At 45.0% G+C, this 13,537-nt stretch overlaps 1 protein-coding gene and 1 long non-coding RNA gene across 3 annotated transcripts in view; one reads left to right on the top strand and one right to left on the bottom strand.

Annotated features, from left to right (window-relative positions):
- Positions 1 to 13,537, bottom strand: part of LOC112544823 (uncharacterized) — a 195,415-nt gene that overhangs the window by 149,734 nt on the left and 32,144 nt on the right. For both annotated transcript variants that reach the window (XM_075918070.1, XM_075918071.1), the window contains exon 2: positions 9,711 to 9,830. In XM_075918070.1, coding sequence (XP_075774185.1) covers positions 9,711 to 9,830 — 120 coding nt within the window. The remainder of the gene's footprint in view (positions 1 to 9,710; positions 9,831 to 13,537) is intronic.
- The window catches only part of LOC142825909 (uncharacterized), a 97,914-nt gene that overhangs the window by 29,123 nt on the left and 55,254 nt on the right, over positions 1 to 13,537 (top strand). The window lies entirely within an intron of this gene.

Consider the following 13,537-nt stretch of genomic DNA (forward strand, 5'->3'; position numbering starts at 1 on the left):
GTGATCAATGGCTCGATGTCAGGTAGGCGGCCGGTTTCAAGGATCGGTTTTAAGGCCGGTTTTGTTCAGCATCTTTATTAATGACCTGGATTAGGGGATAGATTGCACCCTCAGCAAGTTTGCGGATGACACTAAGCAATGAGGAGAGGTAGATATGTTGAAGGGCAGAGTTAGGGTCCAGACTGACCTAGACAAAAGAGGATTGGGCCAAAAGAAATCTGATAAGGTTCAACAAGGACAAGTCAAGAGTCCTGCACTTGGGATGGAAGAATCCCAAGAATTGTTACAGGCTGGGGACTGACTGGTTAAGCAGCAGTTCAGCAGAAAAGGACCTGGGGGTTACAGTGCATAAGAAGCTACATATGAGTCAACAATGTGCCCTGGTAGCCTAGAAGGGTAATGGCATAGGGTGCATTTGGAGGAGCATTTCCAGCAGAAAAAGAGAAGTGATTATTCCCCTTTATTCAGCACTGGTGAGGCCACATCTGGACTATTGCATCCAGTTCTGGGTTCCCCCATTATAGAAAGGATGTGGGGGATCCCAGATACATTGGAGAAGGTCCAGCAGAGGGCAAACAAAATAATTAGGGGGCTGGAGCACATGACCTACAAGGAAAGGCTGAGGGATTTGGGCTTATTTAGTCTGCAGAAGAGAAGAGTAAGGGGGTTGATAGCAGCCTTCAGCTTCCTGAAGGGAGGTTCCAAAGAGGGTGAAGAAAGGCTGTTCTCAGTAGTGATGGATGGCAGAACAATTATCTTAAATTACAGTGGGTGAGGTCTCAGTTGGATACTAGGAAAAATTATTTCACTAGGAGGATGGTGAAGTGCTGGAATGGGTCACCTAGGGAGGTGGTAGAATCTCCATCCATAGAGGTTTTTCAGTCTCAGCTTGACAAAGCCCTGGCAGGGTTGATTTAGTTGGGATTGGTCCTGCCTTGGGAAAGGGGATGGACTTGATGACCCGCTGAGGTCTCTTCTAGCCCTAAGATTCTATGATTCTATGATTCTATTCACTGTTTTTTAAGTTTTTGTCGGTTACAAACTAACATGGCTACCCCCTCTAAAACTCTAAAACTGTAAAGTCAGCTGTGAAGGAATTTACAAGGTTTTTTTAAGCTCTCTCCGAAGGAAGGATTAAAGAGTTTGAGGGTACCTCACAGGAAGAAGTTCCCAAGTGTATCTTCCTGGGTTCTCAAAAGCATTTTTGCATTTGTGTGGTGGCAGCATACCACCTAAAGGCAAAGAATCTGTGACCTTGAGGAGGTTTTAAATAGAAGCCTTTGGCGCTTGCCTGGATCCAGCCCCTGCACTGGCCCTTCAACCCCTCCTGCCACCTCTCTGTGGGGCTGGAGAATACAAAAGCTACTAGCCTGGGCTCCCCTAGATTCTGGTGGATGAGGAGAATGTAGGGGGTGACTTCCTCCTTCTCAGTCAGGGGCCATGTCAGTGAGGGTTCATTTTTTTTTTGTTTTGCTTTGCTTCTCACTTGTGTGCAGTTCCTGACTGATTTTTCCATGAGTCAGTGTCCTCTAACCCAAAAAAGGTTCCCTGCCCTTGCTTTAGAAGCAAGGTATTTTAAAGTCTCTTGTGGGCCCCACTTCCTGTACTCAAAGTTCCAGAGTGGGGAACAGCCCTGACAATGCCTCCCACCCCTAAGGAATTGTCTACCTGCCCTGCATTTACTGCACTGCAAGCTGGGTATAAATTTACCCCATACGAACCAACTGCCATGGACTAACAGTTCCCTAATGTTCTTTGATCTACTCTCTTTCAAAATGGGATAGATGAAAGCAAGCTAGGGATATACTAGTGCATATCCACTGAGTTTTTAAGTTCCAGCTTGACAAAGCCCTGGCTGGGATGATTTAGTTGGGGTTGGTCCTGCTTTGGGCAGAGAACTGAACTCAATGACTTCCTGAGATCTCTTCCAACCCTAGGATTCTACAATTCTATCAGTACAGTAAGTTGAGAGAGGCAGATTTATACCCCAACCTATTGTGAACTAAATGTTCATCTGGAAAAATCCTGAGCAGACAAATCTACACAGACACTACAGTTTCAGCCACATGATTTACACTTCAATAGCTTCTTTCCCTCAAATCTCACAAAGTACATCACAAACAAGAAAGGTAGCCCCAGGATGCAGAATCATAGAAAGGCTAGAAGTAGCACAAGGTCACACATAAGACTTTGCCTGGGTGGACTCGAACAGGGAAACCCGGCTTGCAGGCTTAGACACCTGGTGTTACTAACATTGGGAGGTGGAGGAACCCTTGTTTCTGGCAAGACGGCCGAATCCCAAATCACTTGACTAAGGCCTGGAAGGGCAGCCTGGCGGAGGGAGACACTTGTGCTAGGTCGACGGCCTTAAAGGACCCCGTTGTGAGACTGATCACCCCGAGCCGGGGAAATCGAGGCAGTGGTACCTCATTTCTGAGTTGTATTTTTTTGTTCAATTAAAAGCAGCCACAACCTCATGCCAAGCACGGCTGTCACAGCTTATTTTATTTTTTAGGTTAAACACAGCACTGGATTGGTTTAGACTGAACTGTTTGTTAGCTCCAGTTAAAGTAGCAAACTACTGGATATCGACTCTTTAAAAGTCAATAATATACATGCTTTCCACAGCTCCCATTGACAGGGAAAAGTGATCTGTGGCCTATCGGAGCTGCAAGCAGCGGTACCTGTGGACATGCAGGTAAATAAGGCATCTGACAGCTTGCCAGGGGCTGACCCTATTGCTCCTCCCTGATTTATATGCCTTTCAGCAAGAGCTCACACCTACCTACTTCTGTTGATATCTAATTTTATTATCTAGATGCAATGACGTGATATCAAATAATGGATTTTCATGCTTAGAGCAAGATACACCATACCCTCACCATTTGCAGTAGATGCATTCCTGAATCAGTTGCACAAGATATAGAGAGAGGTGCATTTCCCACTCCTGTCCCCTAGTTTAAACTGATGAAAAGCCAGTGGAACTCTCCAAAGCATCCTGAATTGGACCGCCGGTTGAATTTCCTTGGTCTAGCGCTCTTGGGACCTGACCACTCCCAAATTAAGGATTTAACTGGACCAGGTAGATGACTTTTAGCTCCACTGCCACCAGACCCATAGCCTGGCTCCACTTCTAACCTAGTCACTGGCCTCCCAGCTGTCTCCACCCCTTCCACTGGCCCAGCTGGGCTCATGGCCACAGAAGGGCTACCGGCTGCCCTGCTGTCAATCCCACTGGGCTTCCTGGCCCCAATGGTCACCCATTGCTCTGCCAAGGCCCTCTGGTGCTTCAGCAGCCCTGCTGTAGGCACACTCATATGCCTGTGGCAGAGCTCCTAGCCTCTAGCCCTCCCGCAGACAGCCTTGCTGGGCTCCCAGCTCCTGCAGGGCTCCTGCTCCAGCTCTCCATCAGGACTCTTTGGTCCAGAAACAGAATGTTGCAAGACTAGAGAGTCCCAGTTTAGAGAGTTTCAACCTGTACAACTAGCAGGAAGCACCACTGCTGGAAGACTAATAGCTGGTCTTTGTAGCAGAAGCAACTTCAAGGATCACAAGTGCTACACAGATAAGAACTGAAGAAAATGTGCTTAGATAGGTTTTATTCAAATTCTTAATTAATGCAAACAAGCTCACTCCCCCTCCTATTGTCTCCTTTCAGTTCCAGTTTGCTTTGCTCCTTTTATCCCTGCTGCAATCATATGAGTTATTCCTGTTGTTATGAGGGTGAGCTAAAGGTAGAATAGCCTATAGAATCCCTCTTTTGAAAGGGTCTTCTCATTTGCTGTTGCTGCGTTCAGAGAACAAAGGTCATTTCATCTGCAATATTCAGTCAACATCTTATTGTATCAAGTACCAGCTCATGGCGAGCAAACAGCTCAGCCTGTGTCACTGAACTACCTGACTAGAACAAGGATCATGGGGGTGGTGAGGCGTGGCTGTCAATCAATTCTGTTTACTTTCCCACGGCCTTTTTCATTTGCCAAGATTAAGTGTTTATGTATAGAAAATGACCAGCTGTTTGCTGGGAGTGTCAGGTAGCATGCAAAGGAGGGAAAACTAGAAACTCCCTTCTACAAGATGCCTATTTAAACTTGTTTTAAAAGGGATAAGCAAACACCAGCTTCCCTTTCATTCTGGATATATCTAGCCTTTTTCGACAGATTCTGTAAACCTCCTTGCAGGAGGCATAAGGGATCTGTTGAAAAAGGCTTTCTTTCTCGACAGATGCCCCTCAAGACTGCCACTTTTTTCCAACAAAGTGGTGAGTTGGCAAAACGCGGTGGCCATTTTATGCAAATTAGATTGAGGATATTTAAATCCCTGCTTCATTTGCAATGTTGACCTGCCTAATCTGCATCCCTCTGCCGACAGATGCAGTCTAGACATAACCTCTGAGAAAAGCTCAGCATGGCAAGAGCATGAAGGACCTAGTGAGGGCATGAAGACCCTGAGGCCGCAGATCTGTTAAGAATCCCTAGGCTGCACATGCTTTTAGACCTGAGCAAGCTGCTTTCACTTCCTGGGGAAAGGTGCTTATCCATTTCATGGCCTCTATGTTATTTCATACATTGTTGTCCTTTGGGCTGGAGGTTTCTGCTTGCCTTCCTCTACACAAGGATAAAAGGGGGAAAACATTTGGCAGACAGAGAACTGAGCTACAGTGACTGAAGTGATTTGCCCAAGGTCACATTGCACGTCTTTGGCAGAGCCAGAAATTGCATCCAGATGGCCTGAATCCCAACCCAGAGCTTAGGGACAAGAACAACCTTCCGCAAATTTGAATTTTCTGTGGAATTCCTTATGGACGGTGTCATGCTTTGGGAGGCAATCCAGAGCAATAAGGGGCTGTCACCACCTGACCCACAATGCTTTGCTGTTGTAGCTCCTAACTAGGACTGCTCACAAACAGGTTAATAGCATGCAGGTAACACCCTGGTCTATCTGAGTATAGCTCTGGTCTGGCAGAAGGTCAGCAACACTCCAATCACATTCTGGCTTCCACTCACCTTGCTTACTATTTGTAGGGGTGACCCCAACACATTTCCCATTCTGATTTTTCCTAAAGATGCATATTCTGCTCTGTCCAGTCCACTCCTGGGTGTTTCAGCAGGATCCTATCCCTATCCTACTTCTTCACACCTTCTTTCCTTCCTTTCCTTCTTGCTCCATTCATCTGAAGAAGTGGATTCTGCTCATGAAAGCTCATGATCCTATCCATTTTCTTTTGTTAGTCTCAAAGGTGCTACAGGAACACTCATTGTTTTTTAGTCTCTCTCTCTCTCTCTCTCTCTCTCTCTCTCTCTCTCTCTCTCTCTCTCTCTCTCTCTCGCATTCTCTCAAAATGGATGCTATTATCTGCCCACTGTCACACTACTCTAACTAGAAATTGGTAGGAGGTATTTTTTAATTAATTTTTCATAACATTTTCAGTAGAAGAAATCTCAGTAATTTATTCCTAGCCAAAAAAAAAAATTCAAAGTACTGAGTCTATTTTGTTTAGTAGTAAATATTATTAGTATATGTTAAACACCCACATAGAATGAACTATATACATTTGTAATTAACTATATAAGCAAAAAAGATGTATTGCTATATTTTACTGTCAAGGTTTAGATTAATCTAAGCCATCTGATCTAAAAATCTTTGAACTTTATAAAAAAAAGATTAGTTGCAGATTCAAATTTATAATTTGGACCCAGCTGTACTTGCCACAAACATTTTAAACAATTTTAAAAATATATCTTTAATAATCAATGCTTTCCAAAATCTAATCAGTGGTGTTTACACAGATTATCATTTAAGGCACTGAAAATGAGCCTAATTTCAGCATTTAATGTGTACCTTTTAAAAGGAAATATCTGCTTTGCTGATAAAGGCTCAGTGCATGCATATTTCCAGAAGTAGCTAACATACTCTCCCACATCTCTTTGACCCTATCAATTTGAAGAGTCTTCTGAGTATTGAACTACAGAACAAATTAATGTGATCTAGTGCAATGTTTTGCAAATTGTTCTGTGGACCCGCATTAGGAAAGCCACTATTAGACTTCTCACTGCTTTGTTTACCTAAAGCAGGGGTGGCCAAACAGTGGCAGAAAAAATGCGAAGAGCCGCACCATTTTTTTTTTTTTTTTTTTTTTTTTTTTGGGAGCAACAATTTTTGTTGAGAAAAATAAAAAGATGCAGAACCTTTTAAAAGACAAGGTTTTTTGGCCAGATCAAGTTCCCGTCAGCCACTGCCATCTTGGCAACACCATTTTGAATCGCTGCACTGGATGGCTTCCCTGTTCTGGTGAGCACAGGGACCTGGGGGCCATTTCTAGGGGCGCAGGGGCAGCTTCCCGAGCCACGGTGGAGGCTTCGGGAGCCGCACTTTAAGGGAGGAAGAGATGCATGCGGCTTGCAAGCCACGGGTTGGCCACCCCTGACCTAAAAGGTCTTTAGTCATGGAGCTTCACAGCTCCCATTGGATTTCTGTGGTGCCCCTTGAGTGGAAATGGTGAACCAGAGCCAATGGGAGCTGCGAGGCTCTGTGGCTATGGGCCCTTTAGGTGAACAAAGTGGTTCAGGCCCACTAGCATCATTCCAGCCTGCAGAACTCTTTGAGAAACACTGATCTAGTGGAGAGAACATGCAGTTGAAAATCAGAATATCTGACTCCTATTCCTAGCTCTTCCACTTCTTGATGAATAGCTTGAACAACTCATGATTTAATCTCTCTCTGCCTGCATTTCCCAGTCTGCAAAGGGAGCGGGAGGGGAAATTGTTACATTCTCCTTGATAAAGATCCCCAGATAAAAAGCATTGTAAGTATTTTGAGTTACTTAAACTCAGAACTTTTGTCCAACTTCCAAAATGTTCATACCCCTTATTTATGTTGATTTTAGTAAAGACAAAAATGAAAATGTAATCTAATGTGCATGTGTATTAACTTTGACAATTGCAATTCTACAATGCCTCAGCTCAGCTTTTTGTTTACATTGCCCATAAAGGTTAATGTGTTCAATTGAACTGTGTTGTAACTCTATGAAAATCAATACACAGAACAGTAATTGCAGTTTAAATATGACAGACAGTAACTGACTGGTTCTTCTTTCATCCCTTAAAGATCATTTTTATAAATGTAATTAGCCATTTCATGTTTTTTCCTTTCCCTAGAGCAAAAGGCTAGAGTTTTGAGAGAGCACTCATTTGTGTCTGTGGAGGAAAGAACGCATGCTAAGACCTCTAACGGAAAAACCCACAGATGCACTCTAGTTAACAAGGCTTGATGAGTCATTCTGAATGGCAACCGCTTGCCTGAAGCTTAGCAACCAACTTCATTTACCTGGCTGCGGAACAAATGCAGAAAGTAAATAAGTAATATAAAATCAGCTCTTCTGTATGTGGATCTGCATTATCACCATTTGATCGCCAGGAAAAGCTAAACAACCACTCAGCTGATGCTGTTCTGGGCCCAAAACTTGTTTGTGATTACAGTAATTTCCATTATTACTAAGAAAGAAAAAAAAGTAATTAAATATGAATTTCCAGCCTTGAAGCTCAGTCAGTGTTTTTATCTATTTCCTTTTCATCTATTTCCTTGAAGATAGGCTGTCCAATTTACATTTAATGGATGTACTTGCGTCAAAGCACTAGGGAAATAATCTCTGAAGACATTCTGTAGCACCTGACAAGTAGCATCAGAGTGAAATGAATAACTGTGATCACCAGCTATCAGACTTAGATCCTGTTCAGACCTGTAGAACTATTCCAGTGCCTCACCCTAGATACAGGTGAATCTCCAATTTAGGAGTAAATCAGGACCTCTGGCTGAAACCAAGATTTTCAAACCTGGGTGACTAAGCTCCCAGTAAAGTTTCAGGAGCATTGGCCACAAAGAATTGTGGTCTGATTATTTTCAGAGCATTTGTTAAAATCAGCCCACTCACTTTAGTACACAGATATGGTCTAGGGAACCTAATCTTAGGGTCTCATTTTTTAAAATCTTGGCCTAAGAACTCATAAGCAAGGGAGAGCTATAGGAAGGGGCAAAAAGCCAAACTGAGGATAAAAGCCTTTGTGTTTTTAAGTAGAATCCTGATTTATGACACTTAAAGACAAACCCCAGGAAGGCATGAGTGTTCAGACAACACCATAGGCAGTTCATATTTTATTAGTGTAGGATGCATGGCCTGCAGCATCCATTAACAGTATTGCAGATGCAGCAGTATTACCCTCACAACATCCACTAGCCAGGGACTATATCCACAGACCACATCTGCAGCTAACAGGGGGCAGTCAGTACTTAAGTGGTTATATAAGATCTCCCAAAGGCTAGAACATGTTAACTGCAAAGCCCTCTTTGTATATCCAAAACCAAAGGAGATATGAAAATATTTACAGGCAGTCCCCGACTTACGCGGATCCGACTTATGTTGGATCCGCACTTACGAACGGGGCTTTTCTCTGGGGAGAGAAAATCTGCTCCGGGTCTCCCTGGTGTGCTGGGGGGGACTCCCGAGCACAGCAGGGAGACCCGAGGAAAGCCGCACAGGCGGCGGGACCCCGCTGCCCGTGCGGCTTTGCTCCTTTGCCCCGGACTCCCCCAGCACAGCAGGGAGACAGGAGCAAAGCCGCAGAGGCGGCGGGACCTCTGCGCCTCTGCGGCTTTGCTTGGGTCTCCCTGGTCTGCTGGGGGGGAGGAAGGGGGCGCAGCTAGTGTGCCCTCCCCCCCAGCAGACCAGGCTTTTGTTGCAGGACGCCTGGGGTAGAGCAGCTGGGGTGCTGCTGGGTTGGTCCTGCGGGACCTACCCGGCAGTGCCCCAGCTGTTCTGTCCCAGGAGTCCAGATTCAGCCGCTGTTGAAACTGATCAGCGGCTGATTCCAGGAAGTCGGGGACAGAGCAACTCTGCCTAGGGCTTCCTGTAGTCAGCCACTGATCAGTTTCAGCAGCAGCTGAATCTGGAGCCAGTTCCGACTTACATACAAATTCAACTTAAGAACAAACCTATAGTCCCTATCTTGTACGTAACCCGGGGACTGCCTGTATTTATTTAAGAGGTCACATGAATAGTTCCTGGTTGCATTCAATGTGTCTTCAGCTGCTAGGATTGCCAGGTGTCCAGTTTTGAACCAGACAGTACGATATTTGAACTTTCTGTCTGGAAAACAAATTGAGAAAATACCGGACATATAAACGTTCGGCACTTTCTAATTAAGTACCTTTTATTATTATCTTGAGTATCAGTACGTAGTTGCGTACTGCCTATCTGGTAGACATGCATATACTACGTAAGCATGTCTACCAGCCAGACAGTACACAACTATGCAGTAGAGAGGAATGGGGCAGAGCCAGGGCAGGATGGAATCCCCGTGTGCTCCACCAGGACCGTTCATGGGACAGGCAGCACCCCAGGATCTGCATGTGCCCGGGCCAGCCCTGCTCCCCGACAGCCGGTTCCTCCCCGCTCTTCCCCCTCCCCGCCAGCCCCACTCCTCTCGGCTAGCCCTGCTCCCTACCAGCTGGTTCACCCCCCCTTTCCCAGCCAGGCCCACTCCCCTTCCGGCCGGTACCGATCCTCATCTGAGATCAAGTGTGTCTGGTATTTTTGTGAAATCGTCTGGTAACTCTATCAACTGGCCCTCCCGCAATCTACTCATAGTTACTAGGCAGACATTGTAGTGGATTAAGCTATTCACTGGACTGAAAACAGAACATTGCACACTTACTGGTTTCATCTCTCCCTGCTGTTTACTTGAGGATTTTTCCATTTTGGAGACTGACTGAGAGACTGTGGGGGATTCAAGGACAGCATTGCCATGATCCAGTTCAGGGCTGATACTCTTGTCCTGTAATAGAAAGACACAGTACTGATATCACCACTAGAACATTTAAATGTCTATTGAAAGAAGCTAAAATTCTATCTTGCAGAACTTCCAAGTGGATAGTCTTCCTTGTGGGAAGGAAGTAAAGGTAAGAAGCAGGGGTGGATGAGAGTGCCGCGGGGCCCAGGGCAGAGTCGTGGGGCCCCGGGCAGAGAAATTAATCGGGGCCCCTCCTTTGATGTGGTGCATGCGCCTTGGCGCCACGGCAAATGCGCAGGGCCTCGGGAAGCATGGGGCCCGGGGCAGCCGCCCCGCTCGCCCTGCCCTAAATCCTCCGCTGGTAAGAAGGAGGGCTTGACTGCACTATTGCTTAAGTCTGGTGTGTCCATATGGCTATTTGTCCAGTTGAGCAGAGCTAGTTGGCTTGAACAATGTGGCTCAAGTTCGCTATAGCACAACTATATATGGCTAGTTCGCTATAGCACACTTTACCTATTGTGGCTACTGCTTTAGAACTGGTTGGACACCATCACCTTAAGACAATGTAAGTTACGTTGTTCAGGGCTGCAAAAGAAACACTCCTTTTGAGAGGTGTAACTTCCTCTGATTTGAAGCAGTATCTATCCCATGCTACATCCTCAGGTGATGCTCTCCCACCAAGAAAGCGTCTGCATCTCACTGAGGTGGAGTGATCCTGTTGATGGGAAAGTGTTCTGCTTTTGACATAACATTTCCAGGGGTGGCCCATGAGCCTAGGGTGCCGCCAGCCTGGGGCACCGAATGCCCAGACACCCGATGATTACGTCACAGTCATTGACGGCTGTGCAGGCGGAGGTGCTGATCACACCTTCCGCCTGCGGCGCCAGCTGCTGCAGCCAGCCTCAGACTGCTCCTGACCATTTCTTCACCTGATTGGCCTGGGGGAAGAGGGAACACATGAGGTCTCCTCCCACTGCAATGCCTAGAGGGAACCGCCAACTGTTTTAAAACTTGTGGCAATTCTCTCTGGTGTGGGGGAAGACTTCATGTGCTCCCTCACCCCCAGCCAACCAGTGTCTGTGGGTGGGGGAGCAGAGAAGTCTCCCGACCCTACCCCTTCTGTCCAAAGCCTCGTCCTTTCCAGGGCAGCTTTTAAAAATTATAGCCCGCCCCTGGTCTAGATTATCCCTGATAAATGTCTATCCAACCTGCTCTTAAATATCTCCAGTTATGGAGATTCACAACTTCCCTCAGCAATTTATTCCAGTGTTTAACCACCCTGACAGTTAGGAAGTTTTTCCCCATGTCCAACTTAAACAACCCTTGCTGCAGTTTAAGCCCATTGCTCCTTGTACTATCCTCAGAGGCCAAGAAGAACAATTTGTCTTTCTCCTCCTTATGACAGCCTTTTAGATACTTGAAAACTGCTATCATGTCCCCACTCAGTCTTCTCCTTTCCAAACCAAACAAGCCCAGTTCTTTCAGTCTTCCCTCATAACTCATGTTTTCGGGAACTTTAATCTTTTTTGTTGCTCTTCTCTGGACCTTCTCCAATTTTTTCACATCTTTCGTGAAGTGTGGTGCCCAGAACTAGACACAATACATCTACGTCTACACTGGCATGATTTTCCGGAAATGCTTTTAACGGAAAACTTTTCTGTTAAAAGCATTTTCGGAAAAGCGCGTCTAGATTGGCAGGACGCTCTTCCGCAAAAGCACTTTTTGAGGAAAAGCGTCCGTGGCCAATCTAGACGCGGTTTTCCACAAAAAAGCCCCAATCACCATTTTCGCGATCGGGCCTTTTTTGCGGAAAACAGTACTATGCTGGCTACACTGGCCCTTTTGGGCAAAAGTCTTTCGGAAAAAGACTTTTGCCCGAACGGGAGCAGCATAGTTTTTCCGGAAAAGCACTGATGATTTTACATGAGATTGTCAGTGCTTTTCCAGAAATTCAAGTGGCCAGTGTAGACAGCTGGCAAGTTTTTCCGGAAAAGCAGATGATTTTCCGGAAAAACTTGCCAGTTTAGACACAGCCTTCTAGTATTGATGCCTAATCAACACAGAGTTGATCAGAAGAATGATTTCTCATGTCTTGCTCACAACACTCCTGTTAATGTATCCCAGAATCATGTTTGCTTTTTTTGCAACAGTGTCACACTGTTGACTCATATTTAGCTTGTGGTCCACTATGATCCCTAAATCCTTTTTATCAGTACTCCTTCCAAGACAGTCACTTCACATTCTGTATGTGTGAAACTGATTGTTCCTTCCTAAGTGGAGTACTTTGCATTTTTCCTTATTAAACTTCATCCTGTTTATATCAAACCATTTCTCCAGATTGTCCAGATCATTTTGAATTAGGACCTTATCTTCCCAAGCAGTAGCAACCCTTCCCAGCTTCGTATCATCTGCAAACTTATTAAGCATACTCTCTATGCCATCATCTAAATTGTTGATGAAGATATTGAACAGAACAGACCCCTGCGGAACCCCACTTGTTATGCCCTTCTAGCATGATTGTGAACTGTTTATAACTGCTCTCTGCGAATGTTATCCAGCCAGTTATGCACCCACCTTATAGTAGCCCCAAAAAATCTAGGTTGTATTGCACTAGTTTATTGATAAGAAGATCATGCGAGACTGTGTCAAATGCTTTACTAAGATCTAGGTATACCATGTCCACCACTTCTCCCTTATCCATAAAGCTTGATATCCTATCAAAGAAAGCTATTAGATTGGTTTTATGTGATTTGCCCTTTACAAATACATGCTAGCTGTTACCTATCATCTTATTATCTTCCAGATGTTTGCAGATGAATTCCTGAATTACTTCCTCCATTATCTTCCCTGGCACAGAAGTTAAACTGACTAATCTGTAGTTATGTGGGTTGATCTTATTTCCCTTTTAATAGATGAATTTGCCATTTTACAGTCTTCTTGAATCTCTCCCAACTTCCATGATTTTCCGAAGATGATAGCTAGAGTCTCAGATACTTCCTCTATCAACTCTTTAAGTATTCTAGGAGGTAGTTCATCAGGGCCTGGTGACTTGAAAACATCTATTTTTTTCTAGGTAATTTTTAACTTGTCCTTTTTTCATTTTAACTTCTAAACCTGGCAAATGTAGTGCCCATCTTTGCAAATATAGTCCCCATCTTCAAAAAAGGGAAGCAGGACGATCAAGGGAACTATAGGACGGTCAGTCTTACCTCAGTTCCTGGAAAAATCATGGAAGGGATCCTTAAGGAATCCATTTTGAGGCACTTGGAAAAGGGAAAAGTGATCAGGAATAGTCAGTATTAATTCACGAAGGGCAAGTCATGCCTGACCAATCTGATCAACTTCTATGATGAGGTAACTGGCTCTGTGGACGTGGGAAAGTCAGTGGATGTGATATACCTCGACTATAGCAAGGCTTTTGATACCGTCTCCCACAATATTCTTGCCAGCAAGTTAAGGGAATGTGGATTGGATAAATGGATGGTAAGATGGATAGAAAGCTGGCTAGAAGGCCGGGCTCAGCGGATAATAATCAATGGCTTGATATCAGGTTGGCGGTCGGTTTCTAGCAGAGTGCCCTAAAGTTCGGTTCTAGGACCAGTTTTGTTCAAAATCTTTATTAATGACCTGGATGAGGGGATGAATTGCACCATCAGCAAGTTTGCAGATGACACTAAGCTAGCCGGAGAGGTAGATACGCTTGAGGGCAGAGATAGGGTCCAGAGTGACTTAGACAAATTGGAGGATTGGGC

This window comes from Pelodiscus sinensis, unplaced genomic scaffold (genome assembly GCF_049634645.1).
Source record: "Pelodiscus sinensis isolate JC-2024 unplaced genomic scaffold, ASM4963464v1 ctg93, whole genome shotgun sequence".
NCBI classification, from domain to species: Eukaryota; Metazoa; Chordata; order Testudines; family Trionychidae; genus Pelodiscus; species Pelodiscus sinensis.